Here is a 25,698-nt window from a genome sequence, read left to right on the forward strand (position 1 = left end):
GAGCGGGAATTTTGTGTTAGTAAACCGACATTTAAATTACTTGTTACACCAGTTGTTTCTTTGATCTGATATTTTGCAGTCCCCAGTGTTTATTTTGTCTTTAACACATTTTGTGACAATGTGCGAGTGTTAATACAGAATTAAGCCCAAAGCTGACAAACAATCCGATCAATTTGGTTCGAGACTTTAAGTTCATTGGTCTCTACTGCCGACTCCCTACTGTCACAAAGCATCTGTGTGTGCCAGCGAAGCTTATTTGGAAAAACAAAAAATAATATCCGTGTGTTGACTGACAACACTTCGCCATCATTTTATGCACACGAAAACAACAGTATATTATGAATCCACAGCTCATTATTCTGTTATACACACGGGGCTCACAGTGCCTCAGCACCCCGACAGTACGCTGACATGCTGACAAAGTGTTTCTGATGCATAGAGTTTAATCCAATTAAAGCATTTCCCAAATAAGGACCGTGGACTGAAGGGTGGGGTGGAAGGAGGATAGCGAGGGTGGAGCATCAGGAGGGGGATCTAGTCTATCTAAAGGAACAAAATGGCTGACTGTTTTGATTGCTGAAGGGTAAAAGAAAACGCTACAAGAAAAGCATGCGACTCTGGAGAGAACTGATCAATGTCAACGTAAAGTTCTGCAACTCTGAACTTCCTTGTCAGGCTGAAATGTGTGGAAAGACAAATAAAATACTATTTGATTTAACTGATGGTTAGAGACGTTTTAAGGTTTACTTTGGGGAGAGCTAATTAGAAACTAAAAAAAAAAAAAAGTGTGACGAGCAGAAAACAGAAAATGCTGGAAAAAATAAATCAACACCAACAATAATACCACAATATTAAACAAACAAGGCTTTAGCAATTAAATGCAAGCCCTGGAGTTACCAGTTTTTCTATCCTACGGCTCTGGGAGAGGCTAAAATATATATTTTTAAATTTAGGGCATTCTCTGGGAAAAAAAAGGAAAGAAGCCATAATCTCCTATTACAAATTCACAGGCAAGTAAATGTGGAAAACATGCTGCAAATTCCCACCCCTGTTAAATGTTAAATTCACAGAAGAAACCTGTTCCCTCTGTCCATTTTCTCCCCCCCTTCTTTCTACACTCTCTGTCCTCCTCCCCCCTGGTCCTCCTCCTCCTTTCAGTGCCATAATCCTGCCCCCTTTCCCATCAACATTCATTTTTCATTTACATTCATTTTTCATTAAAGTCTCTCTCGCACTCCCTTTCTCTGTCCTGGGCTGATAGCCAATAACAGTAGGCCAAGAGTCTGCTAGCAGACTGAAAATAGCAAATGGTCTCTGTCATTCACACACACACACACACACACACACACACACACAGACACACAGGGGGAAGCCTGTTGTTGGCATCCTTCTGTAGTTGTGTAATTTTTGCAGACTTGATTCAAAGTGTATGAGCGTTTGTCCCAGATGCCCAGAGGCATGCATCACACTTTACAAACTAACACACATGGTTTAAACAACCTGAAAAGGAAAAAAAAAAAAACTATTTAAGTCACCCTTACTTTGTATTTTCTCTCTCTCTCTCTCTCTCACACACACTCACACACAAACAAACCCACACAGCTACAGCTCAAGCTCCTCTATACATGCTGAAAACAGGCGTGATATCCTGTGCTTCCCTGGGCCTCCCGTCCTCTATAATATGTGCTGAACAGAGAGGAGCAGGGCGAGATGAAGGCCAGGCCAGCACGGATTCAAGGCATGAGCGCAAAACCCCCTATACACACACACACACACACACACACACACACACACACACACACACACTAACAGAGTCGCGGCGACCCCTCCCTCCCACCATCTATCTCTCCATCCCTACTGTGGTGCTTGTCAGATGTCATTACATCACAGGACAACGGAGGGGGAAAAAAGAGAAATGGATGGGGACAGAGCGAAGGAAGGTCGAGGGTGAGAGAAAGAGTGTGTGTGAGAAAGAAAAGCAAAAGAGAGGTGGTAAGTGGACGCAGGAGGAAAAATGGAGTTGGGTGGACAGAGACAGAACGCAGTCTTTGGGGAGGTTTTGAAAGGACGGACACTAGGGTCACAGTGAGGATGAGTTTTTATTTTCTCTAAAGGAGGATAGGTGCTTTGATAACTGGAGGAGGCTGAGCTGATCATGTCAGAATCAATGGCCTTCAAACTGGATATAAGGCTATTTAAGCCCCACCAAATTTAACTATTATTACAAGAAAAGCAGTGAAATTGAGGTGTTGGATAATTCATTCAAAGTCTATAACTGGTGAGGTTTAGATGGGAATGTATTTAAAATTTAACTGGCTTTATTTCCATTCCACTATTTCATGTCTTTTAAAAATATGCAGACATTTCAAGAAAGGACTGATTTTCTTTAAATGTGTAGCCTTGATTCTGGACCATTTCCTGACATAATGTATAGTGAATGAGTGCTTTCCCAACTTGGCCCAGAGGTGGTCTTTCACTTTTCTTCACATAAAGTGACATGATGGAAATCGTAACAGTGCCTGCCTTTTACAATCATACATAATCTGGGCAGTTTTTCCAGCATTTAATTATAGTGGAGCCTGAATGTCTATTTTTTTTATTATTATTTTTTTTTATAAAAGAAAAACTATAATTTTCTACTATTAACCTTGGTGTCATATTTCTGTTTAAATCCCTAAAGAGCCCTTTACATTGTCATTAATTAAAATGCATCACTTATTATTATTATACAGACCTTGCTCACTAATGTTAGTAGAACTGAATCAGGCAGGAAAAATCACAGATGTTTCAACTGAATGTCGAGAGAACAAAAAAAAATAAAGACTTATTTTTGTGCTCTGAATAAACGACCCTCTACAGGTGCACCGAACCATCAGCTATAGAAGAAGTTGCTGAGAAAACACAATCCACGCAAGGTCAGGACACACAGATTTCACACATAATTAACATGCGGCGGATTAATAATAGTGCTGAGAGATTTGGTGCGGGAGACGTTTAATTAGTGCGCTTTGGCTTATTTGTGTTCCCACAGTTTTATCTGCACTTCAGCTCAAAGATGCCAGAGCTGTGGGTGAATTGACAGATGCAGAGGGTGTTGAATAAAGGAAGAGTGTGTGTGTGCCGGTGAAGGTACGCGAGACGGAGTGTGTGTCGTGGCGTGTATTTTCATGCATGTCAAAGTTTGGACTCACGTGTGTGGAGGCTGTGCTGTTTAGCGGCGCGGTGGCAGTGAATGGAGAGGGAGGGGCTAGCGAAGGCGTGGGCTGCTGTTGCTGTGACAACTCAGAGCTGGCTCCGCCCATGGCGACAGCGCCGGTCCCTGATGATGACCCATCGGCAACAGAGAAAACACCTGTGGAGGGATAACAGACATGTCCTCTATTACATTTAAATAACACAATAAAAAAAAAAACTTTATTTAGAAAAACTGTGTTTGACAGTCGACACCTCAGTGACTAGATTAACAGCAAATGTAAGAGAGGCAAAGGTGTAAATAAAAATAATTACAGCTGAATTCCCTTTTGCTGTTTCAATGTCAGGGTCGTGCTATTGTGCATGTTGACTCACTGTCATGCTGTCGAAGCTTACAGAGACACTTGAATAGAGCAGAGTGTTCATTTACGAGATTAGGAAAACCTGCATTTTGTCTTCTATGACTTTTTTGGGAACATGTGAGACAGCACTTGTTGTTGCTTGTTGTCTTACCCTGATATTTAACTATAGTTAGGCACCTATTAATTTGATGACAGCATGTCTTTGTTTTTCTTTTCTTTTTTTTTTAAAATTGTATCCAGAGCAAATAGCTTCTTCCAGTGAAATAACAGAAACACTGATCATCTAAGAGATATAAATAGGGGAACTGCTGTATTAGAGCATGACTCATTTTAAACAAGCAGGACATTTCCTGACATTTACAAATTTAGAGTGTGATTAGTAAAACCAGCAAATGCAATGGGTGGTTAAGCGTGCAGGCTTGTCTGAATGTGCAGTCGGATAATGTAGCTTCTTTAAAAATCCTAATAATATATTTAAAACTAACAGAAATCTACACAGTACAAATGTTTGACAAATTCCCACAGACTGAAGACGGCAGAAAGAGGAGAAAAGACAATATTATCTCGATTTATTGACTGTGCTCTGTCTTGTACGTAAAAAACACAACATCTAAGTCTGCATATTAAAAATGATGAATATTACAAAAATCTAAATTATAAATATATTTCAGCCAAACACACATATTGCTCTATTTTCACACACCCACACATGCTCCACTCTCTTATCTCTTTGCTCTCTCTCTCTCTCTTTCCATCTCTCCTTCCTCCCCTCACACACCCCTGTGCTCGCCCACTAACCAGGGATAAGCCCTGCCCCTGCCCCCCTTTGACCCCAGCAGTGGAGGGGGGAGAGAGGGCCCCTCAGCCCCACAAAAGCCTGAATGGCTCAGGGCAGCACGCATTCACTGGGGGAACAAGAGATCTTTGTGCCAGGAGGGGAGGGGTGGAGGGAGGGGAGGCAGGGAGAGAGAGAGATACGAACACTACATGGGCCTACATACTATTTATAACGCTTTGTAATATGCACCAGAAAAATTGATACCCAAAGCAGGGCTGCTGAGGCTCAGGGGGGCATGTGCTCCTGAAAGATTCTGAGCAGCTGGATTAGAGGCCAAACCAACAATTTATCAGAGTTTAGCTAATGCGATTGATGAAACGGGTTACACACTAAAGGGTGTGCTAGAAACATGAGAAAAATACAGGTTAATTTTCATTCACATTATCAGTAAATATATAACAACACAGGAGGTATTTAAAACGTCCCCAAAACTGAACGCCGTATATGACGAGTCACACTCTATGTATGCAGCGTCCAGGGCTTCATAAGAAATGTGTGTATGTTAATTTTTTATCTCGCGTTTTATTTTATTTTCCCAAACTAGACAACCGAAATAACGACATATTATTTTCTGACTTGTTTTTGCAAGCAGGAAATAACACAAAATATTATTGGCATTTATAAACAAATATGTACATCGGTTATACTTTGTAAAGTTTACATATATTATTTTTATGCCACTCATTTATTCCGAACCATTTTCACTCTTAAACAGTAAATAAAAACATTCTTGCTCCAAATCTGGCAATTCTCAGGGTCCCACTGAAAAGCAGGATAATATTCTCAGATTCAAGAATTCTCATACCACTGAATCAACTTTTTTTTTTCTTTTTTAAACAAATTTAAGAAACTGAAAAATGTGTAATGGTTCCATTGACAACAGGCTGTTTTTCATAGTGAGGAGCTGTTATTGTAAAAATGTACTATATGATCTCAGTCATTACAGCCACATCTGGCAAAAGTATTTGAAAATATTACAAATGTTCTCACTTATGTTATTTTATTTCTGCTTTTGATAGCAATTAAAACTTCTTCTATAATCACAAAAGAAGACAAAGAACAAAAAAAAAAAAACCCTTCTCCCCCCAAACACACACACACACACAGAGACACACACACACCTCTAACACACAAGGCTGCGCTTGTATAACTTATAACCTATTTGTGTGATCAATATTGTTAAGCCCCCGAAGCACAGCTACCTCCATCGCCCAACTTTCCTGTTCCTTTTCCCTTCCTGCTCAGTACGCCTGTAAGCTTAAAAAATATCCACCTTGATTAGTTCAAGCTGGATTTATCTCAAGAGGAAATCTATGTTGTCTACTGAGGGAAGGTTAAGTCCAGTCTAAAAAAAAACCACACAAAACAAGTGCACAGCATAATATTCTCTTATTAAACTGCTGCTCCAAATCCAGTTTTAAAAGAAAATTTCCGTCTAAGTAAAAACATGATGCTGAACACTGGAGCCTTGTTGCTCGCTTCTTTGAAAAACTGCCATTTATTCGTGGCTTAAAAAATGGACAGTAGAAACAAACAGAGTTTTATCGCAGCAACAGAACGAAAACATTGTTAATCAGAGAATTTTCTACCGGCGAGAACAGAAATGTATTTAGAGCTAAACTGTCAATGCAAGTGTGTGTGTGTGCTTGTCTTTGTCTCAGTGTATCACAAAATGTAAGTGGGTTTGTTGTACACTGATAAAGCCACGTCAGTTACAGAGTCAACGACAGCTTGGGCAGACAACCAAACTCAGTAGTCTCAGTAATTATGAGCAAATAGATAGGAGGGAAAAAACAAAAAAACACATTCAGTTTTAAAGTTGAGGGGTGACTAAGCTAATGTAAATTTCAGTGATAATATTCTTTTATATCATACAGTAATTTGGTATAGTTTACGTATGTTTACTACATAAACATACTTTTTAAAATGTAAATAAAGCAGTTTTTAAATTTTCAAATATGCTGTTTGTTGGAGGTTTTCTGAATATCGTGTATGCGTTTGTTAAGTCAATTTAACTTTATTTATACAGCCCAATATCATAGTGTGTGTGTGTGTATGTGTGTGTGTGTGTGTGTGTGTGTTTTCTCCAGCATCAAGCATTTAACAATCTTTGTTTTGGCTGAATTCCCTTTTTCCCCCAGAAGTGTTTAAAGCTTTATCCACCACCGTGTTCACACTGCAAAAATATGGAAATTGTAAATCAAATAATACATTTTATTGTGCCACAAAATATTCTCATTTGCAAAGCTTTAAATAATTTCTTCTAATAGAAAAATGTATTTTACCAACATAGGAAAATGTGTTTTATCCACAGACTTAATTATTATTGAAATAAAGGAAAAATTGCAGGGTTCATATTTTACTAATAAGCTGAATTTGGTATTTAAATTAGAACCTGATCACAGAATATTCCCCTCGTTTTCACACTTTTCCCCTCACGTTGTTTTGCAGAAGTGAGACCAAGCTAGTGATAATTACGAAGCCGTTCACTGGGAAAAAGTCTCACACTTAAATATAAGATCACATAAATGAGCTACTAAAGACACAAATAAACATTTGGTTGTCTTGTCTGGTTTCTCACCTCTTTATACTCATACACTCCTGCTGGCCTGAATAAATTCATCTCCACCCAACATCTTTCCTCCCCCCACATACACACCAAACCTTCTGCGCTCAACTAGCTCGTCCGTCCCATCAGTGACCCCGCTGCCATCAAACATTAACCTAGCCAAAATCTAACCTCTTGCTTCTCCCCACCCACCAACACATATCTATCAGGCTAACTATCTATCCATCAGCACGGTGGAGGCAGCAGACAGGATAGAGGGGGGGTGGGGGGGTGGAGATAAACGCCAAGATCCTCCCCATTACTGCCCTGCATTAACCCTTAGCTAAATATTTACAGTAAGACCAAGAACACATGATTCTCTTTCGCTCTCTTACAAACACATATGATGCACAGCCATACATAACCACCACTGTTTGCCCCATTTTCTTTCGCCAGTTGTGGTAAGAAAATGCCTCAACTGCTTCAGGGAAAAGCCCAAGCACCAGAAACTGAGATGGACGTGGAATCACAAACAAAATTATCCTTAACCGCCACTGCTGCAAAAAATTACATTCTGAAAATAAACACAACCGGTTCTCAGGTTTGACTCTCAAACTCATAATCAAAACCAATAAAATATAAAATGTCCACTAAACACACCTTGGAATGTGCGACAGAAGATCAATATTTACTGGGAGAGACGGACACCTTGTGCCTTAGCACACTTGGCAATAAATTTGAGGCTTTAAATGGATACAATGGTTCTGACTTGACAGGCAGCCAAGTGTGTTGTATTTCATGTTGTTTTAATATGATGTAACACGATGTTAAAAGCAACGTACATAAAAGAAAAAAAAATTCTGTCAAAAGGAGTCAAATAGCAAATTTCTGAAATGGCTGAAATAAAGATTTAACACCACAGCAACGGCATAAAATGTTTGTGAAACAACACTACACTACCAATAAATGACAGGATTCCTACATATAAATAAGGACAGCCATACCATAAAATACCTAGCAACCCATTTTCTCATGAGAATCAATTTATCGTTCCAACCCGAGTTATCAATCGCATCATTTTTCATATTTTACAAACAACACTGTTTTAAGGAAAAAAAAACATAATTACTACGGAGTCTTTGCATTCAGTAGATGCTCCAGTCCATCCCATCTGGTGCTGAGCGATATCGTCTATTATTAATTATAGCTTTTGAAGGTTTAGAATAAATGTAATTTAACAAGATGTAATCAATCACCTGAAATTAATATCCCTATTGAAAATGTATTAATATTTGAAGCATTAGCAGTCATCAAAAACACGCCGAGACAAAGAGCTACAAGCAACAGCTGATACGACTGACCAGTGATGGATATGAGCTTGATCAGTGCATCTGTGAAATTTCCTTCATTTACAATAAGCATGCACACATTATGCTTCACACGTACCATCTTTGCGTGCATCTGTAACGATGCAAACATGCTTATACCTCCAACTGCATAAAGCATCAACAGGTGAGCATGTACAGATTTGAGGAATGAGCAGAATGCAGGTAAGTGAGAGCAGCTGAGAGCAGGAGGGAGAAACAAAGGGGTGATGATTCTGGAAGAAAGGGGAGATGTGGGATGTGTGGGCTGTACTGAGCCATTTCCATCAGCAGAGGGGAACTCCAAAGCATAAAGACAGTTGCCAAGCAACTGAACACGATGAAAAAACATACACACCACTTCCACGTGTGTGAGCAAATAACACATAGACCCACACTCTCAAACACACACGCGTGTACGAGGAGCCAATTACAAAGGTGGGTCAATTCCTTGCCTTTTGTGTTTGGTAATGTTAATAATACGTTGTACAGAGGCTATCCACAAACATTTTCTGTTTAATTTATCAGCTTTTAGTGATGAATAGCAAGTCAGGAGCTGGATGTGAAGAAAAAGAAGTGCTACAATGCCACCACATATGAGCTACTTCTCTTTTGATCACTGTGATGAAACTATGGTGTGCACACCGGGGTCTAACAGGTCATAATTGGCTGATAAATCATGAATTTAACCAGCTGGGTTTTTCCATTTCAGCTGCCTGACAGACAAAGGCATCTGAGACAGTATTTCTTACAGTGAGACCTGTGAGACTTCCCGACCTCACTGTTGTGAAACCCTGCTGTGTTTTGTGTTACGTTGCTTTTGTCCCTCTTACCTGACCCAGTGGTTGTGGAGCTGCTGTTGCTTTGCAAACTCCCATTCCTGAGGAGTGACGGGGACTTCTGAATCCCACTGCTGACGCCCATGACCCCCAGCCCCCTCTCCCCTCCTCCCCCAACTCCGACGCCTAATCCACTGCTGGAAACTAAGCCTGGCCGGCCCGAGAGCGTCGAGGATGAAGAGGAGGAAGGGGAAGCGGTGGAGGAGGAGGTGTTGGCTGTGGAAGAGGTGGGGAGAGTTAGGGAAGGAGCTGGCTCCGAAGGCTTCACATCTGTGGTAAAGCAAGGTCCAAATCTGTTTCGCCAGTTGCCCTTCTTTTTCTTCTTCACCCCATCTTCCCCGCCTCCTGCGGTTGCTGCAGCGATCCCCAGTCCTGTGCTGGAGGGCTGAGGCCGTTTGTAGCCGGTGGACCCAACAAGGCTTGTCGTCTCGCTTGCTGTGTGACTGTGAGAATTCTCATACAGTTTTCCACCCACTGCAAAATGAAGAAGAGCGGGATTTAATATTTAAGCATAAAGTCTGCAACATCTTAGTATTTTGCTAGGATTAATTAGCTTTTTTCAGTAGTTTTTGTCAATAAAATGATGACGATGTGAAGATTTAGCACAACTGTTTACAAAAATTCATCTTAGCCACATTGTAAATGATACAAAAAAAAAGCTTTGCACCTGCAGAAGCCGAGGTAGCGGACATAAGAGAACCAAAGAGAGTTGTAGTTCCCTCTGAAGCGCCGCCCTCTGAGCTTGGCTTCACAAGACAGCTGCTAAAAGACGGTGGGGATGAGAAGGTAGTTCCACCCCCCGGACGCAACGATGAATCTGAGAAACTTAGGAAGTCTGAAGAGGAAGGAGCAGAGGGAGTCTTGCTGGCACTGGTCAACAGGAGGCCTGAGAGAAAGACAGAACAAGTGAAAAAACTGTCAATGACAAACAGAGAAAAGAGAAGACAGATAGAGAGGACTGACCAGAGAGATGAGAAATCAACAGAGGATGAAAGAATTAACAAAGAAAAGAGACATTGCAGCTGGAAAAGTTTCCATACTACTCGCTATCATCATGGGAGGCAGCAGAAACAAGATAACCAAAATAAGCATTTTATCTGCCCTTGTGCTCTTAATCAGTCCTCCCTAATCATGCAGCCCTCCCATATATCAGAGGAAGTGCCACCCCAACGGATGGATGCTCAAACATATACACAATTTCTCTGCTTGACACACACAAACAAACACACACCTGACAAGGGCTTCAAGGTTTTAATAGTACAAAACACAGGAGCTCAATGTGAACACTGACTCCTTTCAGGTCGTGACCTCCCCACATGTTCTTTCTGCCTGTGTTTGTGTGTGTTGGTCTCTCCCAGACAGGGCCCCAGATTACGGGAGCCAGAGGCCAGTCGAGACAAAACTGTTATCACAGCCACACACAAAAGGCCGGTGCTGTCAATGACGTAGCACGTAGACACACACACGTGCAAAACACACAAAACACACGAATGCATATTTGTTTTTTTGTTTTTTTGGTGGGTGGGCAGAGCAGTAACACCAGATAATTTGTCATTTTTCTAACTGTACAGTTTATGCAGGAAAATTAACATATTTGCAGCCATCAATTCACCTTGATGGAAAGGCCCGGTGGAAGCAGAGGCAGATGTGGAGGAAGTTGCCATGGTGACCACAGCGGAGGGGAGGGGTTTCCCTGAAGAGGTGAGAGATTTGCGGCCGCCCCTCGGTCCCACAGCGTGACCTCCGCCGCTGTTCTTCTTGTTCTTCACCTCAGATGCCGCCTTCCCGGTGTCTGCCGCCAAGCCGTCTTTGGAGCCGCTGCCGGAGTGAGCAGACGACACTTCCTGGAAGTTGGCGTTGGTGAAACGGGCCGTTCCGTCGTCCAATCGCTTCTGCGAGGATGCTGGTAGAGATGTAACGCCTCCTCCAGGGTTGCCGCTGTTGTAGGTCTGGAGGAGGAAGGCAAAAACAGTGGGAGAACAATGAAAAAAGTGAAGATCGAACGGGGGGAAAAAAGGACAGGAACCATGAGAAACACAGGAGCAGGGAAGCGAGATTATCAAAACAACGGCAACTGAAAAAGGTAGGACCAAAAATAGATGATAGGTCAACGGGAGGACAGGATGTGTGAGGGATACAAAAGATCAACAAAGTATATCAAGAAAAATCAACCAGCTACTTCTACTCTAATTTATCAAAACAAAGGAGTGAGGAGTGCCCTCACCTTTTCTGGGACCATGATGTTTGGAAGGACAAGGGAGGGTGACATGTCCATGGAGGTTTTCTTGTGTTTTGGTTTGTGCCTGTCCCGCTCCTTGTGTTTCTGAACATGGAGAGCGTAAAAAGAAAAACAGATGAGTAAAGCTGCTCAACACATGAGTGAAGGGAGTAGAGTAATAAAGACAGACAAAGAAAGAAAAAAATATTGTCTTTCAGTCCTTTGGATATTATAAGCACTGGGGAAAAAAAATGAATATAGAGACGTTTTGGACAATACACTCAAGTGTCTGGGGAAGATAACAGCCACAGAGATGTCAAAAATAAAAGACACTAAGGTATGAGTTATTAGGATATGAGCACACAAGAGGAGAGTGTGTGTGTGTGTGTGTGTGTGTGTGTGTGTCTGGTTGAGAGAAAGAAAGAGTACTGCATTTCAAAGGCTCAATCTGAGATGAAAGCCTGGAGAGCCACAAAAACAAAGAGAGTGATGGGAGAGAGATAAAAAAGGAGGCAGGAGGGAACAGGAATTTAGCATGCTGCGGTACAGAGCAGAGTGCGCCTAAGTGCCTTGTGTTGAAGCGCGCAAGGTCTCGTCGTTTCATCCAATCATATCCTTCTTCTCGGACCATCAGAGCTCAATTTACACCCTCGCAAACAGGCACGCCGCCACCCTCCTCTCGCACCCCTGAGGTGGCGACTGGGTGCCAGCGCATTTACACCTCACGTGCACGCCCCGCACCCTGACACCTCCCTGCACGAGCGTATAAGCAGACAGGTGCCCGTACGCTCACACACACACTTTATACATGGACAATCGCGTGCATGCGGTCGCATGCGTGCGCGCACACACACCCGTGGAGATAGGTGGTGAAAATATGCAGCGATCCTGAGAGCCGACATGGGACTCAACACGCTTGTGATGCTCAGTGTCATGACAACTCTGAAACACCAGAAACCGCCCATCCCCCCCCCTTCTTCACCCCCCCCTCAGGGTTTCGTTGAGGACTGATTGCATGGAGGCTTGTGACAGACTTCCTCCATGAGTGGCAGTTAACAGACATCAACAGCCAAATCAGGAGATAGCAGCTCCACTGTGACCTCTTTGCACGCCAGCTTCCGCTAAAACTAACGCTCAGTGGTTAGGAGTTTGGTCACTGAGTGCACCTCCAAGTATGCGTTAAACTTCACAATAGGCTACAGCATTCATTATGTTCATCACACAAACTTTTCTCCTTTTAGTTTCCTTTAAGTAGCTTAAAATCATTGTTTTCTATTCTATACCGTCACCACAAGTTCTGCCTCTTCACTGAAGCTTTAAATATCTACGGATGTTAGGATCTCTACTAAAATTCTAAACACAGTTCTGTAAGTTGAAACAATGTTTGGATGCACAACATGCACACTACAGGCTAATTAATGGTTTATAACGGTTTTTAATCCCATGATGGTTATTTTTTTCCATTAATGAAGCAACAGTTTAGTCCATAATTTGTCAGAAAACAGCAAAATTACACTACAAACACCCTAAACCCGTGTTAAGGTGTCACTTTCAAATTGTTTGCTTTGTCGGGCCAATAGTCCAAAAACAAATCCCCAAATGACCAATTTACAGCGATTTTAAAAAGGGAATGTGGGCATGTGCACACATTTGCATATTAGAAAACAGGAAAGCAGCTAATAATTTCTTTTTGGCTCAATTATTAGTTACACAATTATCAACGTTGCTGTTAGTTAAATTTCTGTTGGTCAACTCATCAACCGAATGCTCAGAGCTACTTTAGGGAATTGTGCCTGCCATCGAAATTGGCTACAGAAAGCTGGAAAAACTAAACCCAGAAAACAGAAGCACTAGGTAGAGATAGTAGGTTTATAAAGAGCCTCCACTGCAACAAAAAGAAGTTATAATAACGGAGCGAGAGGGAGAGTGACAGAGAGGTAAATTCTTCGGGATTCCCTTGTTGTTTTTCATTAACATTCCAGAGGTAGGTGTTGATGGACAGAAGCTGAGGCGAGAGGGTCGGATAACACACACGCTCCACACACACACACACACACACACACACACACAGGACCCACAGCACTGGGCGTGGGAAACATAACACACACACAATGTAAGCCTGACACATTCTTATCAATCAGGTCAATTGATTATACAGGCAGAGACAAAGCCTTTCAGCGTGTTCTCTCCTCTCTTTCTCTGTTGCTGACCGTTAGCGGCCTGATCATTTGACATGTCCGAGTGCTCTTTGAGGCTGTGTGGGGTAAATATGAGTGGTGGCGGACAAAAATGACCGTGTCTATTTATCAACAAACTCCCGAACAATGAGCAATTCAGCAGTGGGCTGAAATCCTCTCCGTCTACGTCAAATGCCGATCACGGGGCCCTGAGGAGGGAAACTCACTTTTCATGACATGAACGCTTTTTCTGAAAACCCGTCTCTTCATGGCGCTCAAAATGTGTATCTGGAAATGTTGTTGGTCTCTTGGTACAGATGAGACTCTTGATTTTTTCACTAAAGCTAACCACTGAGCAATCACTGAAGCTTTTATTTTTATCACTAATTCACTGATTGATCAAACAATAACACAACACAGTGACCGGTGCTTCAGAAATGACTCCAAGGCCTCAAAGTGATGTCTTCAAATTACTTGTTTTGTTCAATCAACAATGTCAAACTGTGGGAAATTTTTAGCATGTGGGGCATATTTTTTATGTTTTTGCATACCGTTTGCACGTCTAAAATATATTATTCACACTATTATCACAGCATATTCCTGGTATTTTCTTATATTATTTTATTTATACTTCAACAGAGCCTGAAACGGACCTTTATCTGGCTAGTAGTTAAAGTATTCAATATTTAATCACACAAAACGGGAAAAAAGAAGCTAATTCTGTCTATAACTCTGTCAAACTGTCTCATTTCAGAGGATAGAACCAGAGAATGATTTAGCATTTTTATGAATAAAGGACTTAAAAATGAATTATCTGAAGGATTATTTTTCTTTTTATTAACCAGTAGACTTCCCAGTTAGTGGCATCACAGCTAGATTAAATCAAACAGGCCTTTGAACATGTGTACAAGATTATAAAGCTTGTTTTTATCCTACATGTTTTTATACGTGTAATACTTCATCTTATAATTTCATGTTTCTAAAATGTATCATCTTTGCCATTTTTTTTTTTTACTTTGTATTTCAAAGCATACTGAGTGTTTGCCTGTCGTGTGAAATGTTCAATATAAATAAAATCGATTTTCTTTGCTGTAACATTCGCAAACAAGAAATCAAAATTAATTACATCTTGACATGTTATTTAACAGATAAAGTGCTCGTGATGAGGTATTGTCTGTAAATGATTTGATATAGCACATATTTTAAATCCTTCACAATTCAGCACAATGGCCTCGGGAGGACAACGGGGGAGGGGGAGTGCAGACAGAGGGGGAGAGGGGGTGAGGAGAGGAGAAGAGAGGAGAGGAGAGGAGAGGCGAGGGAAGACGGGTAGAAAGGGAGGAACAGGAAGTAAAGAGGAAAATAATCCGCCCTGGCCTGGCAGGAATTCCCCTGTGCAGTTTCCTGCAGGATTTCTGACTAGCCATTGTGTGTGTATGTATGGATGTGTGTGTTTCCTGCGGGCCTTTTCTAAGCGACCAGTGTGGGGGATCTTTAAGCCCCTGCTGTAGGTTGACTGCAGGGTCTAACACGAGGTGGGTATACATCTGAGCCTCCAAACCGCATAAGAAATGCATGTGTGGAAACACACACACACACACACACATGCGCGGATCTGAGCATACTGATCTCTGACCCAGGAATCGGGATGGACTGTGTTTGTGTGCGCATGTGTTAGAGAAAGGAGGGGGGATACTCTAATGCTAATCAGGCACACACACATCCTGAAGCTGGCACTTGCAAACACAATGACCAAGTATATAGATAATGGCACATGGAAGCACTCAGTTCCACAAATTCAGTGTAAAATCTGTAGTTCTATGTTTTTCTGTTAAAAATACAGAATTACAGGAGGAACGCAAACTCAAACCATCAAAAGGCTTTTTGGCACAACATCACCAACAAAATCTCCACTGAGCTGCATAAACATAGGTTTAAAAATAAATGCAACATCTCATCAGGACTTGAGTATCTCATTCAACGGATGTGGTGCAATTACTTTTTATGTCAATCAGATAACAAAAACAGCCTTGATGTAGAAGATGACTTCTTTAGATTTTAGAATAGTGGGAAGAACTGCAGGATCGAGAAATACTTTCAACATGCATCCATCTATCCATTCTCAGTTACCCAGCCTTTAAACACTCAACCAGCACTGAAATAATACCAGGAAAAGACTAAATTGAAACATGACTTGTCAACATTTTTATAAATGTCAATTTAAACATTTTTTCTTATCGTTTATGCTGCAAATGGAGAAAAATTACTTTCTAATTGAAGGTCGCTCATGATATCTTCACGGCTTATTTACTTTCCTGTTAATTATAAAGGGACACTTAAATGATTTTCTTTTCTTTCCACGTGTAAGGTTCAAGGCTCACAGTCTGTATTTGGTGTGGCCGTTATTGTTGGCAATGAAAAGCACGGATTTCAAGCTATTCCAGCAATCCAATTGACAGGGACATCCCTAAACACATTTTATTCTCCTCGGGTAGTGATTCTAGAGAGAAAGAGACACTTGCCGTCAGTTTGGGTGATCTGTACCAAGACGGCCTTGGCTAAAACATTTTCACACAGTTGCACACACATCCACACAAAAGCTCTGGCCTGAGCTGCCTGAGTATATTAAGTAGTTGTTCTTGCTTGTTTTATTCCCATCGGAGTTCTTTGTTTGCTCGAATGCAATTTGTGAAAATCCTGTGCTGATGAAGCCGACACCAACACCAACAAGAATACTTCAGGAGCAAATATTTTGATACGATTATATAAACTCTTCCCAGTGATTACTACCCAAGGAGTGAGGATGGATGCATTTCAAAGAGCTGTCCAAACAGGACACACTGTTGGAGAGTTTGGTGCAGCGAAACAATGACAGCGAACAGAAAATTATACGCGCTCTCTAAACACCTCAACTGTAAAGGGACAGTCATGTGTTCATTTTATGACATTATATGAGGCTGTATTGTATCTAAATACCTCTAACTTCTTGTTAAACTCTAATACAAGTCTGCAAACATTTTGTTAAGAATCATAGGTTCAATTAAACTGCAGGCAATAAGTAAAAAATCCAGCTGGAGCTCTGACGAGAGCTTGGTGCACACGACAATAAATGAAGAGTGGAACAGATGACTTGACATTGCCTGTAAATTCTGATTTTACACACAATGTAATTACATGTTCAGCTAACAGGCATGACTTATTAAGTCACACTAATGCAGTGTTCATTAAAGGCTGTGATCACTGGTGGGCACAGGTGGGCTGCAGTCACACCAGCAGCCAAAAGTCAAAGCAAAAACAACTGCTGCTGAGTCTAGAAAATATCATTTCAGCACTCACTTGGACATCAAATTCAAGGACTTTTTGAGCACCTTGCTCAGAAAAATGATTGGACAGGTGGATGCATTTTGAGATAGGAGAAATGTTCATATTCTCAACTATCAAGTTAGCATGCTAGAAAATCAAAAAAAAAATATCTACAGCATAGGCTTTTATCAAGGAAAGCATTAGATTAAAAAAAAAAATCATTTAAAATACCAAATGCATAACATTTAAGGCCAAACCTCATTTCAAAATATTTCAATCTTACTCTGCTCAAAGCATTCGACTTAAGAGTTGTGTTCAAGGCTCAAGGTAGACCTCTAGTTAATTTTCCACACGTAACATACAATAAAGGATGGACACTGTCCCCAATAGTTATTGAGATCCACACATTTCTTTTATCCATTTGGCCTTGTTCATTGACACAAGAATATGTCCTCAAAGGTTTGACTAAATGATGTCTTCACTATATAATTAAGCCACTGAGTCACACTATAGATCAATGGTTTGACTGCCTGTCCCTCCACAGTGTGAGCGCGTGACAGTGAGGACGCATGTTTCTGGTGGAGTCACAGTCATGGGTGGGAGGCATAGATAGGGTAAGATCTGAGGACTGTCTTACCTTCTTGTCCTGGTCTGGGGGTCTATCCATACACTGAGAGGAAGAGTCACTTAAGCTTTGAGACCTACTACCACGGCCCTTGCTCCTTCGCTAAAAGGTAAAGAGGAACTCCAAGTTACTGGATGAAGTCCAAAGAAAGAAGGCTAAAAGTAGACCAAAAATGAATTCTATGATATCAATAAATAAAAAAAAAAAAACAAACAAAAAAAAAAGGTTGACTGAATTCAACGAAAACTCAAAATTTAAAATCAGTCCAAAACATAGTCATGAGCATTGCTTACAAAAGTGGTGGTTATAAGAGTATGCTTACTGGTCAGTTCTGAAAAGGGATGAAAAAATAAAAGCAAAAAAAAAAGCACAGTGTCAGCAGGTATTTAAAAAAAAAAAAAAATAAATAAAAAAATCATGCCTCCACCTTACAAAACCGAATGGCAAAGTGAATCAAGAGTAAAACATCAATATTCCATAAAAGAAAAACAATTTGGGCTAAAGGCAACAAACAAACAATAAAGGCACACACAACCATAAGTTATGTTTTAAAAATGTTTTGCCCAAACTAGGATCTTGAGACCTCCTGGAAAATTTCTGATGGGCACTGGCTAATGGTTTCAGTCCAAGCCAGCTTGCTCTTGCTCATAGTATCTGTTGCCATGGTGATAACAACTACATCCTGAAATTACAACCCTGCTACCTCCAGGCACCGATCAAGATTTGTATCCGCCCGTCCTGTGTTCAAAAACACAGATGTACGATCACAAACGGCGTTTCCTACACTCAGAGTCAACCTGGGATACATCCTTCTGTTGCAGCCGCAGATACAGGTCACTTTCTAGTCGCATGACAATCTCCTCCCCTTTAAGTCTTATTTCCGCACAATCATACTTGCTTAACATAAAACAAAAAGCTTGTAAGCTACTGCTCCTACAACATCTTCCTTAAACAATAAGTTATCATTCAAGCTTGAAAACTACAACTATTCTCAACTAACTTTCCAAAACAGCTGTCAAAATCAACTTCTATCAATTTATCACTCAATTACACCCAAAACATGGATTCACAGCGAGTGACTGAAGGTTACACAACAAGGTTTGCCAATCATTGCCAGAGAAGATGCCAGAAAACTGAACACGACCAGAATTACCCAGGTGACTAGAAAAGCAGCACTTACAATAATCCAAAACAGGGAAAAAACTATGCATACTTAGCCTCAAAGAAACCTCTAACCATATAGAAATTTCATTCTAGTCAAGACTAAAGGAGGATAATCTAAGTTTGAAATTAGATTTGGCAGCTGACTAAGTCCAGTCAAATACCATATGTTGCTAACATGGCGTAAACATCCATCAAGTGGTGTTCTACGAAATCCATTCAGCTAGCGACATTGCTTTCTTCGTCATCGATTCCCTCTCATACATTTCTGTCATCCATACAGTCCCAGTTTAATGACATTATGCCTCAGCATCCAAAGCAATTCATACACGATCACTGTAATCAATGTAACAGCATGACTCTTTCCATCAGCATTTGTTAACACTGCAAAATGTTGCATGTGTGTGTGTGTGTGTGTGTGTGTTTGTGCAGGTTGACACCATAAAGCCTGTCGAGTCGTTCCACCCTACCACCGTTCCGCAAATTGTAATAGCTCAGACACATTCTTTTTTTTTTTTGTTATATTTTCTTCCCTCCCCAACTGGTACACAGTAAAAATGAACAAATGTGGAACACAACAGGTGATCTCTTTAGTGATTGTGTGAATTGAAAACACATCTCCTTTGCATATCCAGTTGTTGCATTTTTGTGTTGATATGCCTTTTCATCCCTTCTTTTGTGTGACTAAATTCTTCTTCACAATAGCCAGCTATTCACCTATCACTTTATGCTGGGTGCACAGTCAGAGCCGGCTGTGTACAACCGAAAACGGATTAGGCAGGACTGTGATCGTGGACAAGAAACCAGTAATCTGCCATTTAGGGGTGCACACTAACTGCTTGTACAATAATTATTATTATAATAAGAATGCAGGCGAAAAAATACACTCTTCATTAATTTGTATCTCTACACATCAGGAAAACTGGTGATAAAAATGCATCTTGAAACTGGTGACACTGCACCTTTTTACTTTAACACCTTTCTGCCAAACAATGAAGACCAACTGACAAGCTCAGTCAGAAACCTACCAAACAAATAATTGAAATGGGATTTTTCAAAATATTTTATATACATAAGTAGGTATTAAGGCATGTTTATCCCTGTTTGACCCTGCAGGAAAATACAGACTCAAAGGACCCCATCCAGCATCTGTGACCCCGTTGTGTCCAGCCTGGGTCCAGGACAAACATATACGAGGAAGTGGACAGTGCAATGAAAGAGTGATTAGAGGAGTCGCGATGGGACGAATAATAATGGTAGATAGAAAAAGATACTGGGAACTGTACTGTGAACCAGAGGGAAGCAGTGGTGGGATGGATTCATTAGTCCAGACAGAATAAGCAGAGACGGGACGCTGCCTGAAGGAGTGAGAGAGTTGACTCGGAAGGAGACATGGGTATGAAAGGAAAGGTTTGGAAAAAGTGAGGCGAAAGATGTGGAGAAAACAGAGCAGTGGTGTTCAGGGCAAGGAAAGCCACACGAGAAGAGATAAGAGAGATGGAGACAGCGGAAAAATTACACAGAAGAAGTGATAGCAGGCCTCCTGGGAGAGAGCAATCACGTTCCCAAGATGAAACTTATTCCTCACTGTGTTCAAAGTGAACAAATATGTTGGCTTTTGTCTCCATAGGTATCTCTGCTTGTAGTTAGTAGAACAAAAACTGTCGTAATTCATCTCCAAATTGTTAATAGGCACAGCTCAGAGAAGACTCTCATGCAAATACATAAAGAGTCACGTGCAGCAAAAACACTGCAGCTGCTCCAGCGCTCAATGCGCACACTAGTCAGGGGTTTATACCTAACACAACTATACAGTCAAAACAATCATCTTGAACTTAATGCCAAATCAAAATGAAAAAAATCCAATTTGTCCTCACATGTGAAGAAGCATGTTAAGGCTATAAAGATTTTTTTTCAGTTGAGTATAAATGAGCATATTATCTAGTGTTTGTGTGAAGTTAGAGTATTAAAAAGGCATGCTGTCTTTAGAAAATAAGACATCTGAGAGGACACTTACCAATTTGCTGTGATGATATTTGCAATATCCACAGTATTTGACATTGTCTGCGTCTGATCCTTGTTCCTCACATAACAACCCCGCAAACTGGGCACTGTGGTGGGAAAAAGTGTAAAGAAAAACCAAGGATAAATGGTAAAAAGGTAGCATTTTAACATTTTTCTTTAACACTGTAGCTGGGTAAGTGTCAAAGTAAAAGCAAGTTCTAAACATTAAACAATATGATTTGGACACAAGGAAGAAGAACTGAAAGTGGCTTTAAAGCTTTGTCTGCTCAGGTTAAATCAGCATGTGCTGTCATTATAGTTTCAAATCCTCAACACTTAAACTCTCAGAGACAAGCAACCACAAAAAAACTAATGTGAAGGCCAGTGTTGGCGGGAAAAACGTGCATAAAGATAATCTATAAACATTTTCTGCTTTAAAAAGTTAAACAACTGAAATACATGATCATCTCTGTAGCATTTCTTTTGCGTAACAGCATATCAAATCTACAAGTCTTGTGTTTGCGTGAACCGCTGCAGAAAAAAATGTCATGTGAACGTGTCTCACCATGTGACGTGGAAGGCCTGTCTGCAGCCATGTTTGTTGCAGGTCATACAGGCTCCAGTGGCTGCTTTACTTTCTCTGCCCTGGTCCTCGCAGATATAACATGTCTACATACACACAAACAGCAAAAACACATCTTTACAATCCAAAGACAGAATTAACACCTCACAATCCGACATTGCACGTGTGATTTTTGTGATGTCTAATTGCACAGACACATTCTGTTACCTTGTTGTAGCGCTCATGTGGCACAGACTGAAGCACTATGGGCTCCATAGTTGAGACATTAGCGAACTCCACCTCAGGTATGTAAAGGGCACAAACCACGTGGGCCCAGCCTGCAATGATACACAAAGAAGAACTATGTTTGTGGTAACATTTCACAGTTTGCATATAGAAATGTTAACCACCTGCTAAGGTCCTGAAAAGTAATAAAAATGTGTGCAGAATTTATGTTCGTCATGCACTCGTTTCATTTGTTTCTTGCAAGTTTTACTGCTGTAGAAGAGCTCTGCGTTAGAAGTTTTCGAGACAGATGGCAGAAAGGTATCAGCTTGGTAAAACCGAAATCTTTTCTGTACATCTTTGCAGTTCTAGCTCATAACACAGTCATGAAGTCAGAAGTCCGAACAAATAATCCAAGACAACTGATGATGGTTCCCTTCTCACCCTTCATGTTACACTACATTTTCTTTGACTATGTCTGAACAATCTGATGCAAAACTATTAAGTTCAGTATAGTTTTAAAAGCTTGCCTACAAGCACTTACTTCTGAGCTTTTTGTGATGATAAAATAAAGCCTTTAAACTCCGTGAAATGCAGTAAAATTAGACAAAAAATCCTTTGAACTTGTCAGTCCAATAAATTGTGCAACTTGTGGGTTGTTGATAAAAAGTCAGCGTGACCCCAAAAGGGACCGGACCGAAAGGCAATAACTGATAACTCTTCTTTGGCAATAATTTTCCAAAAAAAACAAACAACCTAAAAGTTGTCAAGACCCCTCAAAAACATGCCAAATTGTGCTTTTTGGTTACAAAACAAGCTATTTCTACTTCAAAACAGTGAACTTTAAATTCTTTAATTTGTCAATTGTTAGTTCGTCTACCTAAGACGTAGTTTATTGAGCCCTAAGACACACACAGCTGCCTGTCAGCGAAGACAAACTGGGGGCAGTAGAATGACAGCGGGGCACGGTGGAGCGGCGGCAGAATTGACGACGAGTTGAGGAGGAGTTGGAGGAGGTGAACAGGAGGTCAAATAGAGGTGGGAGTCTCCTGCCACACTGGAGGTGTCTGTTTTTCCCCATAGCGGAAACAAAAACAGGCTTAAACTTACAGTTGAACCCCTGACCTGCCTTTGACCTGGTGAACGGGACAGGAGGAGGAGGGCAGAGGGCGGGACGGAGAGGAGGGAGCTGGTGTGAAATGGGGGCATGTTGTTGTTTTGAAGTCCCTCCAAGAATCTGGAAGAGGCCTATAAAACAGGACTATAAAAGTGGCACAACCTTCCTCCTCAAACTAAGCATTCATCCGTTTATTCCCCCTAAAAACTGGGCAAAGCGTTGTTGTACTGACATCTTTTGCTTTAAGAAGTTATCACAGTCCAACGTGTTGAGACACAGAGCTGAAATTTGGTTGATAAACGTGGCAAAGGGCTGTCAGCTGTTGATAATGACTTATGAGCTTCTTTGGCAAACTACGATGAAAACATGACAAACACCTGGTAAATAAACAAGACTTCATGTGGTTCATGTGATCAGTACCTTCACAGATGATAAACAGGATAGAACATGCTCCAATCTAACACTAATTTCAAGTCTTCCTACTGCTGCCACATTTCTTCTCAAAGTCTTGTCAGCAGTGAACTTGGTTCCATCACAATCAATTTCATATGTAAATGTATGATCGGGACCTTCAGTATGCAAATTATTTGGACTTTGTGTGCAGCGATCTGGTGGCGCACAAATACAAACGTGATCAACAGCCAAAGAAGACAAAACGTAAGCCAAGGCAGGCAGATGTAGATTTCATTTCTATGTCTATAGCTTTTCTTTCTTCTCATCCTGCTATATTTTAAGATGCTGGATCAAATACCCATTTCAGACAAATCCCTCTCCACTGCTTTATTACTGTCCCACCTGAAATAACAGCGACTACCACACAGATCAACAAGTGAAGAGGAACTGACAAGAGCACGAGAAGCAGAGGTAAGCAATGGCAAGAGAAAAATGGGAGGAAAGAGAAAGAGAGCGAGAGGGAGAGAGAGAGGGAGAGAGGGGTCATGGGAAGGGTAAAATAAAAGAGAAAGTAGTAAAACGGTGTGTGTTAGTGTTGTCCTGATGCCTCCCTGCAGGCCTGGACACAATCCCACAGCTGTGCCTCTCTCTGACTGACTCAAACGTGTGCACACACACACACACACACACACACAGAATATTTACAGTCTCCACCAAACTGACCTCCGAATGAACCCAAAGAGGAGACTCCTCACAGGCCATGCACTATACCCATCCTGGTCCGCCCCCTCATAAACATACACACACACACTCACACACTCTCATAAAACATGGACTGGCAAGGACGGTACAGAGAGGCAGCACACACAACAAACAGCAACATAACTCTCCCAGCACGCTCACACCCCTTAAACTTGCTGGTGATAGGCAATTAATGACAAAATACACAAGAGGCTAACCACAGATGTGGGTGTGTGTGAGTGAGTGCCGTGGAGAAGGAGTCTACCTCCGTTGTCTGTCCTCTTGAGGGCTCCATCTTTGTGGGGACAGAGCTCACATCTCTGTGGGTAAAGAGGAAACATCAGGTCAGGAACAACAGGTCAACCTCATCTACTTAGGGTGAGGTAAACACACCAGTACGACAAATATGACAGTGCGCGAGACAAGCTGGCCGGTCGCCCAGACTTGGGCACATGGCCAGAAACTCCTGGGGAAACACCTTCACTATCCACTGGGCTGCTTGCTTACTCAGAGTGCGTCTGTGTTTGTATCCACACATGCAAATCTTCAGGCAAATATTCCTGCTGCTCTCGCTCTGACAACGCAGCTCATCCTCAACTTGCAAATAAGTTGGTGCTGCTCCTTGTACCTTCACGTTACACTGAAGAGGAGCAGCATGTGTGTTGTGTAGCTGTGACAAGAGAGTTAAGGTGTTTTCCCTCCACATTGCTGTCTTCTAATTCATTTTTGTTTAACTTTACAATTAAAAAGTACATTTATTTACTTTGCAATCTGCCGAGCATCAGCTATTTTGGGATAAATACACAAAGAACTTTGATTTACTTCTTAATCCTGACTTCAGACTTCAAGGTAGCTTGGCAATTTGGAGGCAAAAAATAATTATCATTGGTCACAGTTCATCTCTGTTCTATTCAAATAATGATTTGCTCAAAATTATGTACAGTTTTCGCTTTCCTATTTTTATTTTCAGTACTGTAACTTCTATTTTACTGCTTTTCTAATAGGCGTTTTTCTGAGCAATATCTAGAATAAGAATTTCCTTCGAGATTAAAAAAAGTTCTAAAAAAAAAAACAATCAGAGGATCACAAAAGTTACCGGTTATATTTCATTATCCATAAACACACATATATGATTTGTATTGACACTTGCACAACCTGGAATGCTGGATAAACAGAGAACAAAGCTGTTTAATACTTCTACTTATCATCTTCGACGTAAAGATTTTGTGCATATGGGCACACAGTTGTGCTCGCTTTTATTTATTTACATTTATTATAGTTACTGTAAAACTTCTACCATAACTGATTTTTTTTTTAACATATAAAAGAGAAATCTGGTATCCTCCATTGGTTTAAGAAGAAAAATTTATCCTGATGAATATCTTAGAGAACATTTGCTCTGTGCGCAAACATGCATACAGAAAGTAGGCAGTTCATTCTAGCACCTGTATCAACAGCTACATAAAGTAAATCTTGCCCTGACAAAATCTAGACAGGTCTTTAGAAGTCTGCCGAGGTCATACTAAGTTGAGACTCAGCAAGCCATACCAGCTTGCGTGATGCACTGAGGTTCACAAAGAGAACAGTCTGAAGTGCCATGATTCAGAGGTCTGTGGAGAGCAGGTCAGCCCAAGGGTCCTGCAGCAGTTGTTGGAAATGCAGGGCTTTCCAAGGCTTTACTGTGCAGACAGTGAGGTTTTCATATGCTCTTCTCATGCGGACTAGACAGCTTAATGTTTGTGTACCACAATATGTCGCATACAACAAATTGTATCTGGCACAGTTGGCACACCAGCTACACTGAAACAGCATTTCTGACGATCTTTTATAGGGCTTTCAATCAGGATTAAAAAACAATTTGGTGAAATGTGATGGGTACAGAGAACAGATTGTGGGCTAAAAGGCAAATTTGAAGCAAAGGACGGCGGGAGATATCACATGCCACAGAAAATCCTGCTGGTAGAGAGCAGTTACACCGCATAGGGAGTAGCGGGCCTGCAAAGACCTCTAATTTATTTTCCCCAGTTAC

General features: G+C 41.1%; 1 protein-coding gene across 1 annotated transcript in view; it reads right to left on the reverse strand.

The window, feature by feature from the left end:
• mllt10 (MLLT10 histone lysine methyltransferase DOT1L cofactor) overlaps positions 1 to 25,698 on the reverse strand; it is a 43,745-nt gene that overhangs the window by 12,168 nt on the left and 5,879 nt on the right. The window contains exons 3-12 of the mRNA XM_008300804.1: positions 23,935 to 23,989; positions 21,422 to 21,531; positions 21,197 to 21,300; positions 20,645 to 20,738; positions 17,479 to 17,568; positions 11,368 to 11,466; positions 10,756 to 11,092; positions 9,811 to 10,029; positions 9,138 to 9,617; positions 3,192 to 3,352 (exon numbers count right to left, since the gene is read on the reverse strand). Of these exons, the coding sequence (XP_008299026.1) occupies positions 3,192 to 3,352; positions 9,138 to 9,617; positions 9,811 to 10,029; positions 10,756 to 11,092; positions 11,368 to 11,466; positions 17,479 to 17,568; positions 20,645 to 20,738; positions 21,197 to 21,300; positions 21,422 to 21,531; positions 23,935 to 23,989 (1,749 nt within the window). The remainder of the gene's footprint in view (positions 1 to 3,191; positions 3,353 to 9,137; positions 9,618 to 9,810; positions 10,030 to 10,755; positions 11,093 to 11,367; positions 11,467 to 17,478; positions 17,569 to 20,644; positions 20,739 to 21,196; positions 21,301 to 21,421; positions 21,532 to 23,934; positions 23,990 to 25,698) is intronic.

Source organism: Stegastes partitus, unplaced genomic scaffold (genome assembly GCF_000690725.1).
Source record: "Stegastes partitus isolate 25-593 unplaced genomic scaffold, Stegastes_partitus-1.0.2 Scaffold1593, whole genome shotgun sequence".
Lineage (NCBI taxonomy): Eukaryota > Metazoa > Chordata > Actinopteri > Pomacentridae > Stegastes > Stegastes partitus.